Below are 21,847 nucleotides of genomic sequence, written 5' to 3' on the forward strand. Positions count from 1 at the left end.
CAGATACTGGATTGAAACTCTGTACTTACTTTAACATTAGGTAATATTCTTGCTCCTGGCACAACAATTTGAATAGTTGAGCACTGTCTTACGGACAGCTCTTGTTACTATATATAGGCATTTTCTACACTTTCGAGTGCAGGCACAAGTATGATACCTCAACCTCTACATCAACTTAAGATTTTGGTATTTTTAAACTACCAAATAAGGTAAATATGTGCAATGGTGTCTATGTAATTTTTTTGTTCATTTTCTGTCATCGCACAATCATTTATGTAATCAAAATCCGATTTTCTCTATATTTTACATGTACATTTGTATCAATTTTTGATATTTTAGTTTTTGATCTATTCATTTACATTTTGATATTTTTATATATTTATATGTGTTAATTTATTGTACTAAAGTGACTGACATTTTTATAAATTCTCCAACACAATTATAATGTATTACATATTTGATTTGCATTTAATAAAACGTGTCTACATGTTTCTCCGTTTTATTGTACTTTAGTAATGTTAACCTTGGATTTACTGATCAAAACATCTTACCACTATTCTAATAGTTTAATTTTTGTCAAAAATAAAACAAAAACATTTTACTTTGCTGTAATTTTTCCCTCCAAACTTCCACAAACAATCTGACCCATTTCATGAACTTTGTATGACAACACAAAATACTTAGTATAAAATTGGCCTTAATAACTTCAATATCATGATAAAAATATTTTTCACAAGTCAAAATCATAAATAAGCAGCAGGTTAGCTTTTTTGATCAGTAATATGTACAAGAGAATCAGCAGTGACTTGGAACCGGTATGGTCTCATTTAGAATACTTTGAGGTTGTTGTTGAGGTAAATAAATCTAAGTTCCCGCACCTAAACTAAGAGCATAAAAATCATAAATGGATTAAAAAGATGAAGAACAGACACAACTTTTTAACCTTTTCACCTTTGCTCTTCATATATGACCTTGACCTTAATTAAACAGGACATAAAGATGTACTCTACACATAGTCATCTTGAGAAAAATATCTCGGCCATTAAGTTACCTATGTTAGAACACAGGTATATGATCTAAAGCAAACTTAAACTACTGTCTTTTAACCTTTTATATAAATATACAACAGATCTGGATAAAAACTGCATTCTGCAAATCCATTAGTTCTGCAAAACAATTAGTAACTTTGTCACAAGTCTTTTTAAGGGAGTATAGATATAAAGAAGACTAACTTTCTGCTTAATGATCTTTATGTACAACCTTGACCCTTTACTGTCAATACATGGTCCGATTGTTGGAAACATACATGCCATATAATTTGACAATTGGTCAGAAGGTTAAAAAGGAAGGGAAGAAATGGGCATAAATTAGACTGCCTCATTTTACATGCTTGTACTAATATAACAGTATGTTTTCTCTCTTTATAGAAAATATTTGTGCCATGTAATAAAATTCTTAAAGGGTGAAGGCATGAAATTACAACTGTACCACTTTTCATCTCACTGAACAACTTTTATCTTGACCTGACTGAAGTTGTAAAAAATTCCCAAGGAAGTCAGGAGGAAAGGTACATAATTAACTGCAATAAAATCAGGATTACTTAATAACAGTTCTTGGCATTATATATAGATGACTGCCAGTTTCTTGCCTTGCAAGTTAACTGATTTACAATGTACTTCCTTTCTGCACTTTTAAATTGTGGCTGTTGAAATGCAGCCATTTTTTGTGACTAGAAGTTGTGTTCTGTACAATGTTTCATTATGGCTTACATTTGTGGCAATTATTTTACAAGTCCTTTCAGAGGTACAATAACCACCAATATTGTATGACACAAAAAGTCATATCCCCTGAAAATTAAGAAATAATAAGTTCCCAAACGTGGTTTATCGTAGAATAACCCGAGTTTTGAGTTCTTATGCGTAAGAATATATCACGAAGGCAGTAGGCCCGAGTGATTTATTGCTTCGCATAAGAACGAAAAACTCTGGTTATTCTACGATAAATCACACTTGGGAACTTATTATTTCAATTCTAACACAACATACTAGTATCAACAGTGTTTGAAAAAATGGTAACTACTTTTTACGACCGTGCTACGCACCTGGATCGGATGACGTCATTGTGAGTGGTTTATTGCAGAATAACCAGAGATAGATTTTGCTCAACATGTGTGCAGGTTACTTGCTGGTCATGTTAGAATACTTGTTAGAATAATATCATGAAGTCCAACAACAGAATATGGAGTGAATTGCCCAGTAAGGACATTATGCCTACCAAATTTGAGGATTGTAGGTCACGGGACTCACAAGATACTAAGTGGAAATTGCTTTTGTAACTAGAAGATGCTTTTGTAGAAAGTGTCTCCCCCAATGCATAGTAGTAAAGGCAAGTTAATAGGGAACAGGAGCAAAAGTCAAAGAGACACTGACGGTTGGCTGCAATAGGGATCATCTAATTGGCAAGTCCTATCATCCAACTTAGTTCAACATTCTGGGTCCAATGGTTCTCAAGGTATTGATTGGAAAGAGTTTTCTATGGGCAGGTGCCTGTGACCTTGACCTTAGCTCAAGTGACCCCAAAAACAATAAGTGGCATCTACTCATTAACTACTATCATCCTATAAAGTTTAAAGGTTCTGGGTCAAATTTTTCTCAAGTAATTGATTGGAAACTGTTTTCCATGTTCTGGTCCCTTTGACCTCATGACTTTTGATTAAGTGACCCAAAAAGCAACAGGGGTCATCAACTCTACATGTTTAATCATCCTATAAGTTTCAACATTCAGGATCAAGTGGTCCTAAAGTTACTGATCAGAAACCATGGTTAGGCCTCTGTGACTTTGACCTTTGATCTAGTGACCATGATATTAATAGAGGTCATCTTCTCTGTAAGCCTTATCACCCTATGATGTTTGAAGTCTGTAGGTCAAATGGTCCTCCAGTTATTGATCGACTCCAAAAACAATAGGTGGTCACCATTGGTTGGAAATGGTGTTCCATGTTCAGGTCCCCGTTACCTTGACGTTTAACATCAGCAGAGGCCATCAACTCATTGAGCCCTGCCACCCTATGGAGTTTGAAGGTTCTAGGGAAAATGGTTTTCAAGTTGCTGACCAGAAACTGATTTCCAGGTTGTCGACCACAGTGACCTTGACCTTTAATAGTTACCCCAAAATCAACTGGGGTCAACTACTCTGCATGTCCGATCATCCTATGAAGTTTCATTTATTTATTTTATTTTGTTAGGTTTAACTTTTCACCAACACAATTTTAGGCCGTATGGCGACTTTCCAGCTTTGATGGCGGAAGAAAACTCCAGGTGCCCCTCCGTGCATTATTTCATCACAAGCAGGCATATGAAGTTTCAACATTCTGGATAAAGTGGTTCTCAAGTTATTGATCGGAAATGGTATTCCATGTTCAGGCCCCTTTGACCTTGATGGAGTGGCCCAAAAACAACAGGGGTTGTCTACTCAATAAGTCCGGCTACCCTATGAAGTTTGAAGGTTCAATGGTTCACCAGTTATTGATTGGAAATGAAGTGCGACGGATGGATGGACAGGGCAAAAACAATGTTTCCCCAAGTGGCTGGTGGTGAGACATAGTAACAGTCACTGTGACCTTGACGAGAGGCTTCAAAAGCATTAGTGGTTGTCTGCTGCCACTGAGCAATGTGCCTATTACGTATTGTTCGAGTAACGCATTCTTCAGATTTTTAGCGATGGACCATCACCGTCACAATTATACCGGTATGTCTATATAATACATCTCCTTTGGCATTTAAAAATGGCACACATCTTGGAAAACAAGAGATCACAGAGTGATCTTGGCGCCCACCAATGTGCCAGTTTTGAGTGTTCCAAATTTCAAGACTTATTGACTAGCTCAAGGTCAAATTTCATTTCAGTACACAACACTGTGCATGTGGTCCGAATTCAAAGCTGTAGCTCGAGAAATGTGAAAGTAGGTCACTAGGTCAATGTCAAGGTCAAAGTTTGTTTCGGTACACAATCTTATGCATGTAGTCTAAATTTGAAGCCTGTAGCTACAGAAATGTGAAAGTAGGTCACTAGGTCAATCTTAAGGTCAAGTTCATTTCAGTACACAAAACTATACAAGTGGTCCAAATTTGAAGGCTGTAGCTTGAGAAATGCAAAAGTAGGTCACTAGGTCAAAATCAATGTCAAATTTTATTTCAGAATACAAAACTATGCATGTGGTCCAAATTTGAAGCCTGTACCTTCAAAAATGTGAAAGTAGGTCACTAGGTCAATGTAAAGGTCAAAGTTCATTTCGGTACACAAAACTATGCATGTGGTCCAAATTTGAAGGCTATAGCTTGAGAAATGTGAAAGTAGGTCACTAGGTCAAAATCAAGGTCAAATTTTATTTCGGAATACAAAACTATGCATGTGGTCCAAATTTGAAGCCTGTACCTTAAAAATGTGAAAGTAGGTCACTAGGTCAATGTAAAGGTCAAAGTTCATTTCAGTACACAAAAATATGCAAGTGGTCCAAATTTGAAGGCTGTAGCTTGAGAAATGTAAAAGTAGGTCACTGGGTCAAAATCAAGGTCAAATTTTATTTCGGAATACAAAACTATGCATGTGGTCCAAATTTGAAGGCTGTAGCTTGAGAAATGTGAAAGTAGGTCACTAGATCAAAATCTATATCAAATTTCATTTTGAAACACGGAACTATGCATATGGTCCAAATCTGACGCCTGTACCTTCAAAAATGTGAAAGTAGGTCACTAGGTCAAAATCAAGGTCAAAGTTTTTTCCAGTGCACAAAACTATGCAGGTGGTCCAAATTTGAAGGCTGTAGCTACAGAAATGTGAAAGTAGGTCACTAGGTCAAAATCAAGGTCAACTCATGTCAAGGTTCATCTTGCCACTCAAAAATATACATGTGGTCCAAATTTGAAGGCTGTAGCTACAGAAATGTGAAAGTAGGTCACTAGGTCAAAATCAAGGTCAACTCATGTCAAGGTTCATCTTGCCACTCAAAAATACATATGTGGTCCAAATTTGAATGTTGTAGTTATTGACAAGAACATTTTAAAAGCTTTTCCCTATATAAGACTATAATGAACCATGTGACCCCCGGGGCGAGGCCATTTTTGACCCTAGGGGGATAATTTGAACAAACTTGGTAGAGAACCACTAGATGATGCTACATTACCAGTATCAAAGCCTTAGGCTTTGTGGTTTGGACAAGAAGATTTTCAAAGTTTTTCCCTGTATAAGTCTATGTAAACCCTATGAACCCCAGGGCGGGGTCATATTTGACCCTAGGGGTATAATTTGAACAATCTTAGTTGAAGACCACTAGATGATGTCACATACAAAATATCAAAGCCCTAGGCCCTGTGGTTTTGGACAAGAGGTTATTCAAAGTTTTTCCCTATGTAAGTCTATATAAACCATGTGACCCCCAGGGCGGGGCCATATTTGACCACAGAGAAATAATTTGAATCATCTTGGTGGAGGACCACTAGATGATGCTTCAAACCAAATACCGTATAGCGGGTTATTTCTACGGGAGGAATATTTCTGCGTTTCTGCGGTCTCACGGTAGATTCGCAAAAATATTTCCAGCAGAATATTCATCCAGCAAAAATTTAAAACGCAAAAAAAATCTGCACTTTTTTTCCACCAACGTTGTTTCACGCTATGTTTCCCTAGGTAATCCGAAGTTCACAATGGCATGGTCTAATTATTGGAAATTACCGACGCCATCTAACAATTACCGATAATGGTATAATTAGGTGTGATGGTCAATCAAAGTCCTAACTGTTAATCCCCCAGAAAACATTTTTCTTCTGTGAATGAAATAAACTGAGTGAATTTCACTTGTGTTGTTCTTATTAATCCCTCGTGAATATCTTCCGAACTATACTTTAGTAACCCTTCTAAAAAAGTAACCGTAATGCCGATATACCGTAGTTTGCAGTTGTTGTTTGTGCAATTGTTAATAGACTTATATTTTTTTCAATTCACATGTTATTATATCCTACAATGTATTCATTAAATGCAAAGTTATTTTACAACAGTTACCGGTAATTAAGTCTATTGTTTTCATGCGCTATCATTCTCACAACGCCCGATCATGCAAGGAATTAATCCTCTTCGGCATCAAAAACGCAGAAATTTCTCTTCCTTTTATGTGAAAACGCAGAAATTAAACACGCAGAAATTTGTTTCACCATTTTTGGGGCCAAAACGCAGAATATTTTGACCGCAGAAATAACCCGCTATACGGTATCAAAGCCCTAGGCTCTGTGGTTTTGCACAAGAAGGTTTTCAAAGTTTTTCCCTATATAAATCTATGTAAAATATAGAAATAAAAAAAGGGCCATAACTCACTCATAAATTGTTGAACCAGTCTGATTTTCAGGGGGACACAACTAGGGTACCAATACATCATTCAGACAAAGTTTGGTCAAAATCCCCCCAATAGTTTCTGAGGAGATGCGATAACGAGAAATTGTTAACGGACGGACGGACGGAATGACGGACCATGGACGCAGAGTGATTTTAATAGCCCACCATCTGATGATGGTGGGCTAAAAATCTGAAATGAAATTCTGACAATATGTGCATACCCACTTGATGTTAAGATTTACACCAATATTTCATTTGAATCCAACAATATTCCAATGTCCACTTGATGTTGGTATTATACAGTTTCATTCAAACCAGATGGAAACTGCTGGAATGAGTAACGGAGTTAAAAAGCTATATTCTTAGGTCTTCAACAACTGGGGTATCAAGTCAGCCCAGTATCTGTTCTTGCTATTCAGGGTAGCAAAATGTTGGATCTATATAGGCAATCAGACAGAAGCATCAACATCACATTCAATATGGGTAATAGGTCAGACACATTGGCAAACAATAAATTTGCACCTACTACAATGGGCTGACAAAGAACAACAAAATTCTAGCTTTTGTTTATTTACTGATGAAACCTATAGACATTACACCTGTCATACACATTCACTTAAGAGTGTTTAACATCATCAAGTTCTCAGTCAGCAACAAGACTGTGAACAACACAGTTATACCAGCATTTATACCACTGACGACAAAATTCTTTTTAAAGCTCAATTTTTAAAATATTTGACTATGATGAATGAATCGACGCCTGTGTACTAGGTACTAACACCACAAGATTGTTTTTATTTTTATAAAACAGCAATCAAAAAACTGTTTTGTGCTGTACTAAAGTTCGTTTCTCATTATGCGGAGTCATTGCTGACATATAGGGTATTACCGAGTCTGTGATTATTGTATCGCTCGGCAGTTGTATCAAAATTAAGCATCACAAAGAAATTGGTCATCAATACATAGAAGACTTAACACAACATACAGTGTCTATGTAACGGCAAGATTTGGATGTATATATTCAATAACACTGCCTCTTTACCGATACAACAGACAGTAACCTAAAATGGTTATTTTTAGCACTATAACCTGGCTTGGGAAGAAGAACATCAAGTGTATAAATGCTATACTGCCTAAACAGCAAAAACATTTTCAACCCTTGGATGAAGCTTCTAAAACATACATAATATAATACACATAAAATGAGTAGTTAAATAATACCAATACACAACAACGAAGGTGTATGAAAAACTGAAAATAAAAACATACTAAGATTCAAACTGATTTAACTTTCCAATGTAACTACTTTTGAAAAATTGAATCATTCTTAAAACTAAAAACAGAAGTTGTTCATAAAATTTTCATTTATCACTAACAAAAAATCTCTGATCGATTATTATGCTTCGATTTAAAAATTTAAATGCAAATTTCTGTCGTAACTTTTAATGATAGAATACAATGCAATGGTCAAAGTCTATTCCTAGTGCACATTCTGGTGCTAGCTAGATATTGTGTAGAAATCTATCATGTTGACCTTGTTTAAGATTTATCTACTTTTTATCTACTCCGTTCATGTGTTTGATCAGATCCACTACACGGCAACTGTAACCATACTCATTGTCATACCTGAAATGAAAAAATACATTTCTCAAAACCTGTTTAAGTTAACCCTAAAAGGGGCCACAAATGGGGAAAACTAAACTGATGCAGTATTACTAACAGTTGTGGATGGGCCAGCAGATGTGGTACTTTAGGGTTTCGGGATGGCATTTTCTAGATCTGGTGTTTATTGCACAAATATTTGTTGAGCAAGACTAGATTTTTCTTTTTTAATCCCAACATAAAGACTGACCCAAATCAGATTCAATTAGATACCTCAGACTGTTTTGTGAGCGAATCGTTGAAAAACTGCTATTCAGTTCAATTAACACTAATTTCAACAAACATTATTTCAATAATACAAAAAAGATGCTTTCACAATGTTCATATCTGAATATTTCTAGTTGCAGATTATTCCTCTAGTTATTGGACCTTTACAAATTTTATTGCATGTAAATGACTATATTTTATAATTGGTGTCACCACAATGTATGTAGCACATACAATGTTGTCTGCTGTGTTAAATATTTGGCAGTGCAGATTCTTTTCAAGTGCTGTTTTGCATAAAACATAACCTTTCGTTCATTTTTCTGTGACCTGAATTTTGGAAATTTTTACCTTCTGTTTGATGAAAAAAAAAAATCTTTTTCAGCTAGGGGCAGACTCTGTTTGCTACTTTATGAAAGAAAAATAGATGTGTGTCCATAGGACAGAGGTGCCCTCTTTTCACTAAGTGAAGGCCCATAACTCTGGCCTAGCTAGTGAAATCTCAAGTCAGAACACAACTTCACATGCTACATATTAATCCTGTTTTATGACTCTAAGTCAAGTAAATTTTGATATACATGGGGCACAAACATCATATTTTTGACTAAGTCGAGGGCCATAACAAGGCTTTTAGTCAGGAAATTGGGGAAAGGCCTCGGCCTTTCAGATTGGGAAATTTATTCGCAATAATTGTCCATTTTGGGAAAAATAATCAACCAATAGTAAACACTGAAAGTTTGTTTGTTTGGGGTTTAACGCCATTTTTCAACAGTATTTCAGTCATGTAACGCTGGGCAGTTTACCTAACCAGTGTTCCTGGATTCTGTACCAGTACAAACCTGTGCAAGTAACTGCCAACTTCCCAAAATGAATCAGAGGTTGAGGACTAATGATTTCAAACACAATGTCGTTTATCAAATAGTCACGGAGAAAATACGCCCCACCCGAGGATCGAACTCATGACACCATGATCCGTAGACTGAAAGTTTGTTTGTTTGCTCTACCTACTGAGCTAAGTGGGCGGGCTAACACTGTAAGACAAACTAAATTTATCTCCCCTGAAACACAGACTAAAATCCAGGCCATTAACGTAACGGATTAGACTGGTAATGCATCACATGTTATTCTGTGTCCTGTTAGACGGCAGTGCAACAAAGAATCGATGCCAAACGCTTCCTCTGTAACTACTAAAATGTAAACAAAACCTTAACCATCTGTTGGCATGACTTTGGGAAGCTTACATTGCAATTTGGGAAATATCTGCCACAGTTGGGAAAAATTAGTATATTTTTTTATTGGGAAGTGGCCTTCTATAGGCCTCTGTTATACAAGAATGCAAAGCCCTGATAACTATGGTTTGCAAAGTGATGATATGAAAACAACATAGGTGCACAAACTCACTTGCTGTATAATATTCCTACATGGTTTCACGACTCGAAGTAAAACATTTTTAACATATATGCAGCACTTAATGTGTATTTTTCACAAGTCAAGGACCATAACTCTGGTCTGGATGCGTAAAATCAAAACAGAACACCTGGTTCGCAACATCACAAGCTATATAAAAAATCCTGTATATATTGCGGAAAGCAAAATCCCTCATGATGACCCTGCCAGCATTCTAAAGACTTAGTTTTGTGTAATTCTGACTGGTAGTTTCAGAGGACAGAAGTTTAATAAAAACGTTGACAACAGATGCTGGACCATTCACCTGTACTCATAGTTCACTCTGAACAAAGTTTAGGTGAGCTGATGAAATGTCAAATTCATACCATGATACAAGTTTAACAAAGTTGTCGTTAAGAGAGATGCCGGCCTTGGCGTCAAAGATGCTGCTATGTGTATCACCAATGAAATCAGAAGATACAACATCCTCCTCAGTATATCCTAGAATGCCCTTTAATGGTCCTTCACTGGCTTCCTTTACAGCAGCCTTGATAGCATCATAACTAGCCTGAAAGCAGACAATTCAATTTGTAACACAGGTTGTATGTCAGCACTGGTATTCAACAATTTCTTTTGATAATCTTAACAATAACCTAAATATACCATTTACATTATCATGATTATCAACAAAGAGTTACTTGCTATTATTTTGAATGACTTATTAGTTCAAACTTAAGGTATTTCCCACAATTCATACTATACTGTGCAACCTCTAGCAGAGATGGCACCAAACTAGGTGTGAAGATGAAATTCAACAAAACGCCTGATTCCAAGAGTGAAGATGAAAACCAGGATTTACTATTTTCTGTGTCAATTTAGGATTTATGTAATTATTTGAAGCAACTTAAAATTTACTAAATATATGTTGAGTTCCACATGCAAGAGTGAAAACCTTAGGAAATGAAATCTATCTGTCATGTCATGAGACTAAATCAAGTGTTGCTTCAGTTCCTGGTTCCAGTATATTCCAGTTTCATATTGGTCTCGTACTTATACTGAAAGTGTGAACAGAAGAACACTGCATGGTGAGTGATCATAAAAGCTCAAGTGCTCACCTAAAGATTTTAGGAAATGTCTTTTTAAATGTAAAAGCAACAAGAGCTCGTAGAACATGAAATGCCCCCCTTCATGCATTCAGTAATTGCACAAGTAACAGATATTATTTGGTCTATGTACACAAATGTAAAAGTTGTTTTGTTCTGGTTCAATGTGACCTTGACCTTTGACCTATTGATCTCAAAATCAATAGGGGTCATCTGCTGGTTATGACAAACCTCCCTATCAACTTTAATGATCCTAGATCCGAGCGTTCACCCAGAAAACCGTGTAACTGTTTTGGGTCACTGTAACCTTGACCTCTGACCTACTGATCTCAAAATCAATAGGGGTCATCTACTGAACATGATTAACTTCTAGGCCCATGCATTCTTGAGTAATCATCCGAACTGCTACGGGTCACTGTGACCTTGACCGTTGACCTACTAACCTCAAAATCAATATGGGTCATCTGCTGATCATGATCAACCTTCCTATCAAGTTTGAGTTATCATCCAGAAACTGTTCAACTGTTACAGGTCACTGTAACCTTGACCTTTGACCTCAAATTCAACAGGAGTCATCTGCTGGTCATGACTAGCCTTCTTATCCTAGGCCCAAGCATTATTGAGCTATCATCCGGACACCATGTAACTGTTCTGGGTCACTGTGACGTAGACTTTTGCCTAATTGACCTCAAAATCAATAGGGGTCATCTGCTGGTCATGATTAACCTCCCTATCAACTTTCATGATCCTAGGTCCAAGCATTCTAGAGTTAATATCCAGAAACCGTTCAACTGTTTTGGGTCACTGTGACCTTGACCTTTGACCTACTGATCTCAAATCAATAGGGGTCATCTACTGAATATCACTAACCTCCCTATCAACTTTCATGATCATAGGCCCCGGCATTCTCGAGTTATCATCTGGAAATGGATTGGGCTACATACTGACTGACATTTGCAAAACAAATAACCCCTCAGTCTTTGAAGGGGAAGCATGATTAAAACTACATAGGTGTTGTTTTTTTTTTTAAAGATTCAACGTCTGTTACATTTACCACTCAGTAACATAAGTCACTTGGCAGAAACACTTGATACTTTATATATATATTTATTTACCCCATTTTTGAGTCGACATGTCAGATCCACAACAGACACATCCGGTACAGGTACACGGAATGCCATACCAGTCAACTTGCTGAAATATACATTTATATATGTGTAAACTTACAACATCCAATTACTATAAATATTAACTTTTTAAATAGACAAGTAATAGCGTTAATAAGGAGTCAATTAAAGACATTATTTTAGCTCTGGTTGCCCCTAAATGGGGCCTATTGTCCCCATTTGAACAAACTGGGAGAGATACTACAGACCAAGTTTGATGAAGATCCATCAAGCAGTTCATAAGAAGTTCTATAATGGCTTTTCTACTTTTAGCTTTGGTGACCTCTATAAGTTGAACAAACTTGAGGTCAATGTGAGGATGCTACTGACCCAGTTTGGTGCAATTCTGTCCAGTAATTTCAAAGGGGCTATTGACAGGGCTCCAGGTAAGATGCGTATTAGCATAAATTACGCTTTGAAATAATGCATATATGCATGTCTGATAATTTCTAGACGTATAAAGACATATGAGAAATTGCAGAAACGCCCTCAATGACTTTTTACTAGCTTAGACAAAATCTGAATGGTCTAAATGCTTTACGTAACACGAGCACGATGGGCATTAATTCTCCCACATAGAACGTACACACGGTAGTGTATTTTAAAGCGGTGTCTATTTAAAATACCAACTTCCGGTGCGGAGTAAACAACAAAATGTCTCTTTCTAAGAACATAAAAAGTAAACAAACACTCTACGCATCTTTAAACCATCAACAATTATCCCCAAACATATTTAAAGGTATATCGAATATTCTATTGGATTCAGAGCCAAAGCAAGTCACGGGGAAAAAAAAGCAAGAACTTGAATACTGAATTGAAACTGTACTGCAAACAAATTCATGGGTTTTACACCCAATAAATAAGTTATAAAACCGATTTCTGTGTTTTTCACATTTACAAGTTTTCAGGAGTAAACTTACTCCTAATAAAGGACTTCGGACACTATCATATGCTTCTAGCCTACATTTTGAAGGCAAAATTCCCATTAAGTATTTAAACAATACCCAAATCGTTTCGAGTCAATGATAAACCAATGTGTTGGGTAACTTATTTCAGCAGAAACTGGTGTGTATCTGTTCCTATCAAGATGTTTTTCTTATTTTATCTAGGCCAGGGTATATTTTCTTGAAAAAATAAAATGTTTAATTTCCGTAAAAATGTAATGTCATCACTTTACGGAAGTTTTAAATATATGAATTCCAGTCGAATAAAGTGACAAAATCATTTTATTTAAGGAAAAAATAACATTTTAAGATTAAAATCCTTTAAATAAATAAAAAATAGAACGATATTTTTGCAAACAACCTGTACTTGATTTATCTATACACTGTTCGTAATGTAAAGTTATTGATGCATTACATGTGTGAATAGGTATACATGTATTAGTGACCGGTCAGTTTTATTACAGTGGTTCAGGTACTTATATAAGTACATGTACATGTCTGTATAGTTCTGTTATAAGTGATGGCAGATAGTTGTGTGCTGCATAACATTAATACTAAGAAAAGGCAGTCATCTTATCAAGACCGTAGGGTTAGTTCTTGTTTGGGATAAGTACCAGTGGCACAGATAACATTTGAGCCGCGCCATGGGAAAACCAACAGATGGCATATATAAATACGGCTAGACGCGAAAACGAACTAAAAGGTCCAACCGAGTTTCAGGTGGATTTTTATGCAGCGACCTGGATACATTTTTATTACATGTTTAAGGCAAATGAGTCGTGCCATGAGAAAACCAACATAGTGCAATTGCGACCAGCATGGATCCAGTCCAGCCTGCGCATCTGCGCAGACTAGTCAGGATCCATGCTGTTCGCTAACGGTTGGTCTAATTCCGATAGGCTTTGAAAGCGAACAGCATGGATCCTGACCAGACTGCGCAGATGCGCAGGCTAGTCTGGAACCATGCTGGTCGCAAAGCCACTATGTTGGTTTTCTCATGGCACGACTCATTTGGCTTAAACATGTAATAAAAATGTATCCAGGTGGCTGCATAAAAAATCCACCTGAAATCGGCTGGACCTTAGTTCGTTTTCGCGTCTAGCCGTATTTATATATGCCATCTGCATGGAAAGCGACTTGACACATCACTTTCGTGGCATCACACTGAATGTGAAACCGTCACCGATATGACCTGCCATGAAGCTACTGTTCTTGACCTATGCATCACAGGCATATCAATGCCAAGCGTTATTTCTGTTGGATAGACTATAGTCAGGATCAGATTAACTGCTGTGCACATATTGCCTCTTTTTTTTTTGTGGTGTTCAGGCCTAGTCCGCCGCAAACAACAGTCTTCAATTCAGTTTTCACAAAAGGAAGAACATGAAGTGATGAATGCGTGTGACATTTAGTATGTGTCTAAAAAATAAATATAAACGCACAGAAGGAGATGAAAAAATAAGGAAATGAAAAATATATAAGAAATACAAAATATAAACAAAATGGAAAACAAATTACATCCTCATCGCTAGTGGCGTGCGCGTCGCGAGGGGGGGGGGGGGGGGGGGGGGGGGGGGGGGGGGGGGGGGGGGGGGGGGGGGGCATGCAAAAGATTACCTGGTGTGTTGCAAGTATGTTAAAGCACATATTTGTCAAAATCTACTGCAACAAACAACCAGGATAAGCCAATGAAAATTTAACCCAACGAATAATAATGAATTCACAGTATTTGCTTCTTTCACTACTTTACATGTATAACATGCCTATGTGTACCTTTTCAAACATTTGTATAGTATTTGAGTTACAAACAGATGTAAAAATATGTGACTATCAATTTATTAAAAGTGTATATATAAAGTATTGGTTACTTTACATTTGGGAACACCCTGTAGTTATATTTTTTTGTTTAAAAGTACTGTTCCACCCCTTGCATCAATACAATAGTCACAGAAAATGTGTATAATTAATATCTACATATGCTGGCCATATATGGTTTTGATGCACAAGTGGGAACAATGTTGTATAAAGCAAAACACTTTTTATATCTGTATAACAGGGTACGTAATTCTATTTAGAACAAAAATCACTGTTCTATGAAACAAATACTGAAAATTTGACTTTAAGAAATAATCTCAAATATATATTTTGATGGCATATGTAATTAAATACTTATTTCTTAGTACTTTATTTTTCAATCTTGGAGTAGGCAAATTCATATAGAAAGTGTCCGAAGTCCTTTCAGATTTTACCATTTTACTCATTCACAAAAACTATGATGAGTAAATATACTCATAGGCCAAAATAATTATCTTGAGCCCTGAACTGACCTCAAGAACCAATAAGCAAATAATTTTTCACAGGTTGTAGGACTAGTGGGGACCTGAATATATGGCTAAAGGGTTACTGTTCTGGAGGAAATGAGGCTCTACTGAGTTATTCGCCAATCAGCAACTACAACTTGTGACAGATTCCTAGTTTTGCAAAGTGTATTCTACAAACAAGAAATAACAAGAGGGCCAAATAGGCCAAAGGCGCTCGCCTGAATATAACATTGACCATATCATCTTGCATTTGACCAAGTTTGGTGATCACTTCATTAAAATAAATGTTTTTTAAGTTTCTTTCTGTATTTTTACTGACAGCACAAAAATGCATAAAAATAGAACAAAGTAGATGGTAAGAAGTTGTTAAAATATTTTTCTTTTTCTGGCTCAGGAGACCCCTAAAAAGAAAAAATGCCCCCCACCCCACCCCGCAGTTGAATACACTTGGCATAAGACCTTATGTTGATGTTACAGACAAAACTTGATGAAGATCTATCAAGCAGTTAATGAGAAGAAGTTGTTTAAAGGTATTTCTATTTTAAATTTTAGTTGCCCCTGAAAGTAGCAAAGTGCCTCAATTTGAATGAATTTGGAGAGGACCTTACAATGATGCTATAGACCAAGTTTGAAACCAGTTCAAGAGATGAAGTTGTTTAAAGGTATTTCTTGTTTAGCCCTTGCGGCCCCTAAAAGGGAACTAGTGCCCCAGTTTAAACACAAGAGCTGTCACTAATGGTGACAAATGCCCCTGCAGCGCCTTGAACTTCGACCTGGTGACCTTGACCTTTGACGTGGTGACCCCAAAGTCAGTAGGGGTCGTGTACTCAATAAGTACTATCAGCATGTGAAGTTTGAAGGTCCTGGGTGCAGTGGTTCGCGAGTAAAGTGCCTTCATGCAAAAAGTTAACATTGGCCCCTGTGACCTTGACCTTTGATGTGGTGACCCCAAAGTCAATAGGGGTCGTGTGCTCAATAAGTACTATCAGCATGTGAAGTTTGAAGGTCCTGGGTGCAGTGGTTCACGAGTAAAGTGCCTTCATGCAAAAAGTTAACGTTGTGACGAACGAACTAACGAACGGACAGATAGTTGAATACTAATATGCCTCCCTTTGGGGGCATAAAAACTGGGAGAGGACATTATACAGATAGTACTGACCAAGTTCGATGAAATTCTATCAAGCCGTTCATGAGAAGAAGTTGTTTAAAAGTATTTCTATTTTCAGCTCTGCTGAAGTGCTTCTATCTGAATACACTTCGTAACTATTACAGTGTCTAAATTAACCAATGCCGACACCAAAGATAAAGAGATGACAATACCTTGTAGATTTTTTTCAAAAATCAGACGAGCTAAAAATATCTTTATCAGTTCCAGTTTTTGTGCAAACATGACAAGTTTGACACCATCCACCAATCAACACAGCCAGTCTAATTTTCAGGTTTTCAATCTTGAAAAACCTTGTAACAAAACTAGTGAGTTTTATTATAAATTTACCCGTTGAGTTCAGGGATAACTTTTCCGACAGCTTTAGCAGCACCAGTGGAAGATGGAATTACGTTCTGTGCAGCTGTCCTGCCTCCACGCCAGTCCTTCATGCTAGGTCCATCCACAACTTTCTGTGTGGCAGTGTAAGCATGCACAGTGGTCATCAGACCCTCAACAATACCAAACTTGTCATTGATCACTTTAGCCAGAGGAGCCAGACAGTTTGTGGTGCAGGATGCGTTGCTAAAAAGTAAAATATACATATATATATACATAGTTTGGGGAGAAAACCTCAACTTTCAATACCTCATTACAACATAAAGCAATATCAAGAAAATTCCATAAAAATTGTAATGGTTACCATGGGATATGACAGAGTGGGCATGATGACCCTATATAGCTAACCAGAGTTTCATAGCTCAAACAAGAACCGTTTCTGCCAAATTACTTTGAAATTTTGCCTACATATTCAGAGCGGATTTTCAGTCTTCTGTACAGACATAAATGGAAAAGCAGACCATCCTAAGCAGAAACCAGTTTTATTACACAAAGTTTCATAAATTTCCAACTATTGGATTCAGGGAAGTCTTTTAAGAAATTATTGAACACAGATGGATGAACAAACAACAGACAGCGGGTGCTCTGGTCAGATGCAATGCATCTACTAGAATAACTATTTAATAAAACAGGCATTTGAGGTGATACAACATGTTTACATGTTTACTGCTCTAATGGACACTATTTTAGGTCGTGACATTTACTTTAACATATAATTTCATCAGAACATCAGCATGATCAGTTTTGTCTTATAAGCAACTAAATCACAACTCTCCCCATATGTTATAAATGAATACCAAGTTTCTTCAAACCAAAATTTGTGTTAAAATCTACTAATGTACTGCTATGTGACTGTGATGAAGCATTAGTCAAAGTGAAAGTAAATAAATAATGTCCTACCTGACAATGGTATTTGTTTTGTCATATTTTTCCTCATTTACACCCATCACATACATCGGGGCATCGGCAGAGGGGGCAGAGATAATTACCTTCTTTGCTCCGCCTTTCAAATGAGCCTGTAGAAATAGAAAAAATATACATGCAGTAATGTTAACAAGCCTAGCATCACGCTCAGGGATGTCAGTCACATGAGGAAAAGGTTTCAGATGAGCCTTTGTAAGAGATTCATGAGCAAAGTGTCATGGGTTTCAGACATTGTTGTCTCAGCAAGTTACCATCCCGGGGGTGTAAAAAACTCACCCTGCAAGACTAGTAGGCATTAAAATGTACTCACCCTAAGTGAACAGTCACTCTCCCCAACAAAATCTTTTTTGTGTCAGCAATGCTTGGACATTTTTTACAAACTTAACAGTAGATTTTTCCTTCTATGAGAAATGTTTTAATCTGACCACTTTTCTTGTACACTATGTTTCCTTTTTTATTTATCGTATTTGATTTGTTTAAATATTTTTTTCTCAGCAAGACATTTTTCTTTTCCCCATTTTTCAGCATCTCCATCTACCGGTCACTTTCCAAATAAACTAAAACTAGAAGGTGTTTTTGTCACAAAAACATATGTCTGCCCCCTATGTATACCGTTAGCTCTGGCGGCCATTTTGTGCAGCAAAGCGGAACGTGTCGGCGATATGCATAACTAGGCTTGGTACTGATCACTCCTGTGAAGTTTCGTCTAAATCTGTCCAGCAGTTTGACCTGTGAAAGCCGGACAAGATTTTTCTATTTTTAGCGCTGGTGGCATCCAAAACATGCGCTCTGCACTTCATCTCAGTGTGGTGAACATTTGTGCCAAGTTTCTTTGAAATCCTTCAAGCAGTTCAAGAGTTACAGAGTGGACACAGCAAAGTTATATATGACCTTTCACTCCTAAGTGTGACCTTGACCTTGAAGCTAGTCATCCGAGCTAGTCATCCGAAACAAGCGCTCTGCATGTCGTCTCAGTGTGGTGAACAAATGTGCCAAGTTTCTTTGAAATCCTTCAAGCAGTTCAAGAGTTACAGAGCAGACACGAAACACACTCATATGACCTTTGACCCCTAAGTGTGACCTTGACCTTGAAATGAGACATCCAAAACATGCGCTCTGCACGTCCTCTCGGTGTGGTGAACATTTTTGTCAAGTTTCTTTGAAATCCTTCAAGGGGTTCAAGAGTTACAGAGCGGACACTAAATTGCTAATGGACGGACGGACAGACAGACAGACAGACCATAATATAATACGTCCCTTCAGGCATATAAAACCTTTTGTAATTTCAGTTGTAATGAGTTTTATGCTATATTTGTTTTGTTAGATCAAATATTAAATAAAAACAACTTATACATTCAGCCACTTTTGAAAGTGCAAAAAAAAAAAACGGTCTACTTTATGTTAATCTTCAGATCTCCTTTGTTAAAACTTCTTTTCTTCAACATGGAATATGACCAAACAACAGATATTAAGTCAGCCATAAGAAAATTAGCTGCAACATGTCAAGTATAAAATCTTATCCTTATTTCTACAAAACAGCATTTCTAGTGCTTTCTCTTTTCTAGTGCTTTCTTTTCACTAAAAAATACATACATTAGCTTTATCCAAAGTTGTAAACACTCCAGTTGATTCTACAACATACTCAGCTCCATCAGCTCCCCATGGAATCTCTTCTGCCTTCATCCTGTAACAACAATTAACTGTTATATATAGAATATTTGTTGGTTTCAATCATTTTTTACCTAGGACACCAGATACAATATTTTCACTAGTGATGTAGCCAGGAGGGAAATTGTAAAGACCTTGGGTTTTCAAGTCAAACAAGAGCTGTCTGATAACAGCTTGCTCAACTTTTGTCAGTGCTTGACTCTGAATAAGAGCTTTGCCAGTAAAAACTATAAAACTTTAGCAAAAAAATTCTAAGTTAAAAAGGGGCATAACTCTGTCTAAATTCAAACAGGGTTGTGGGGATGGTTTCTCCTGGTGTAAACTTTGATAGTAAATAACTGTTTTAAGTTTCAAGTCAATAGCTTTGATAGTAACAGAGATATTTGACTTTATCAAAAACTTTAACCAAAAAATTCTAAGTTAAAAGGGGCATAACTCTGTCAATAACGAATTAAGACAGTGAAATGTATTGTGGCGCTATCAAACTATCTCTTTTTTGAGCATATCAAACTATCACTCATTCAAAGAGAGTTATTAAAGCAAAGCATTAATGAGGAAAGATGTTCTTATTGACTAGTAACTTCAAATGGAATCTCTTGGATTCTAAAGTTAAAGCCAAGACATAAATAACACCAACCCTAGTGCTTCTTGACTTTGAAAGCACTGACCAGACTCTTGCATTTGACATTCCTTCTAATGATGTTTAATATTTTAGTTTCTTTGGAATCTTTTGAATAATTTAAAGACAAATGAATAATCCTAGCTCAAATTTAAATGTCCTTGAATTGTGACCTTGACCTTGGAGGTACAAACTTTCCCGTCATGTTTTAAGAATTGCTTGGATTTTTTTAAGTTACTGCTGAGACAATTTGCGTTTCTAGCTGACAACTTTTGTTTCTGACTGATAACTTGTGTACCAAGAACTCGCTTCATATGAATAATCGGTAGATATGAACAATTTTGGAAGTCCAAATTAGCTTAAATGTTATAATTTTCCATCTTTTGATACAAACTAATTTTAGAAGTCGGCGGCCCTTTCGCCCTTGTTATGCTTGATTATCTAATAGTTTTTTATGCCTGATTCTTTAATAGTTTGAAAATGTACAGTGCTGATATTTAATCAAAGTGATTATCACCTGTAATCGATAAATACATATAAAAAGAGAGATTAACACTATTTAGTCAGTTATTTTATTTATTACAATTGAGTCCGCGTAATAATGCATGGTTCATACAGGACTTGGCAAAAAAAATTCAAGGACTTTTCAAGGACTTTTTAAGGACTTTTTATGGATTTTCAAGGACTATTTTAATCGCTTTAAATCTTAAATTACAAAACCATTTAGGCTCTTCATAAGGCATTATGACAGAAGAAAAGTTACAGAACTGTTTTATTTTCCATAAGCTACAATAGCATATCTTAACCTTTATGAGATCTTCAATGGGATTACCTTTTATGAGCTATATTTGCCTGTATACATACTTTGTACATGTTTCTTATAAGTCTTTCAAGCTCTCAAGACTAGTTTTCAATTTGTCCTCAAGGGACTTCACTTCTTGTTTTCGCGTGTGATTTCAACGCACTTTCTCCCATAGTTCCGACATCAATGAGTTTATCACATACACTTATGCTTGTCTGACTTAAACTCCTTTAACCACGATGAATAATCATCCTGTGTAAGCCATTTATTGGCGAAACTACATTTATTTTTTGGGCCACTCATTGTTGTTGTTGATAAGTCACGCTACAATGACCTTGCACATAATATTTTAACGTTGTGAAAATCGCTATTCCGTATCTAACTTCCGTACCGAAACGGTGTTCAACTAGCGTTCCCTCCGTGGGTGTGCATGTATTTTTATTTTACACCGTTTTTTCGCTCGTTTTGACTTATTTATTATTTATTTTTTGTATTTTTCCCCTACAATACGATTGCACCCCCGTTTTTAGCAAAATTTAAGGACATTTCTACATTTTTTTTCAAAATTCAAGTACTTTTTCAGGGGATTTTTGGAAGAAAAAAATCAAGGACTTTTCAAGGACTTAGGATCAAATTCAAGGACTTTCAAGGACCTGTGCGAACCATGTAATGTCTTTGGCAATTGAGCAATGTTCAAGTTTCTTTAAATTTAATTTGGAAATGCCAAATGTAAAGTGAAACGTAACTGTTGCTAAAATGCATTGACGTTAAAATGTATCTCTATGTATCTATATGTGCTATAAACACTTTATGCTGAATAAAGTTTCAATACAGTTGTACATTAAAATTTAATTTTCATACAGATTTACGTGTTTAAGTATGACTTTTGTTGATTAATTTCATTGTAATCTTAATAAATTAACTTAATTAGTTTAAAACTACATGTATTCACTACTGTACTTCCATATATCGGAAACTATTCACCTGTGATACTGCCCAACTTGCTCTGACAAATTATCCGGTGAGTCATACATTCGTTAATACGAATTTTTGATATGAACATATTCCCCAGCTCCCGATGAGTTCGTATAAAGTGAGTTCAACTGTGTAGATCTGTATTA

At 36.4% G+C, this 21,847-nt stretch overlaps 1 protein-coding gene across 1 annotated transcript in view; it reads right to left on the bottom strand.

Annotated features, from left to right (window-relative positions):
- Positions 1-6,938: 6,938 nt before the first annotated feature.
- LOC123526183 (glyceraldehyde-3-phosphate dehydrogenase-like) overlaps positions 6,939-21,847 on the bottom strand; it is a 32,822-nt gene continuing 17,913 nt past the window's right edge. The window contains exons 5-10 of the mRNA XM_053522861.1: positions 19,231-19,321; positions 17,614-17,729; positions 16,666-16,899; positions 11,855-11,933; positions 10,023-10,204; positions 6,939-8,010 (exon numbers count right to left, since the gene is read on the bottom strand). Coding sequence (XP_053378836.1) covers positions 7,935-8,010; positions 10,023-10,204; positions 11,855-11,933; positions 16,666-16,899; positions 17,614-17,729; positions 19,231-19,321 — 778 coding nt within the window. The 3' untranslated portion in view covers positions 6,939-7,934. The remainder of the gene's footprint in view (positions 8,011-10,022; positions 10,205-11,854; positions 11,934-16,665; positions 16,900-17,613; positions 17,730-19,230; positions 19,322-21,847) is intronic.

Source organism: Mercenaria mercenaria, chromosome 14, assembly GCF_021730395.1.
Source record: "Mercenaria mercenaria strain notata chromosome 14, MADL_Memer_1, whole genome shotgun sequence".
Taxonomy (NCBI): Eukaryota; Metazoa; Mollusca; class Bivalvia; order Venerida; family Veneridae; genus Mercenaria; species Mercenaria mercenaria.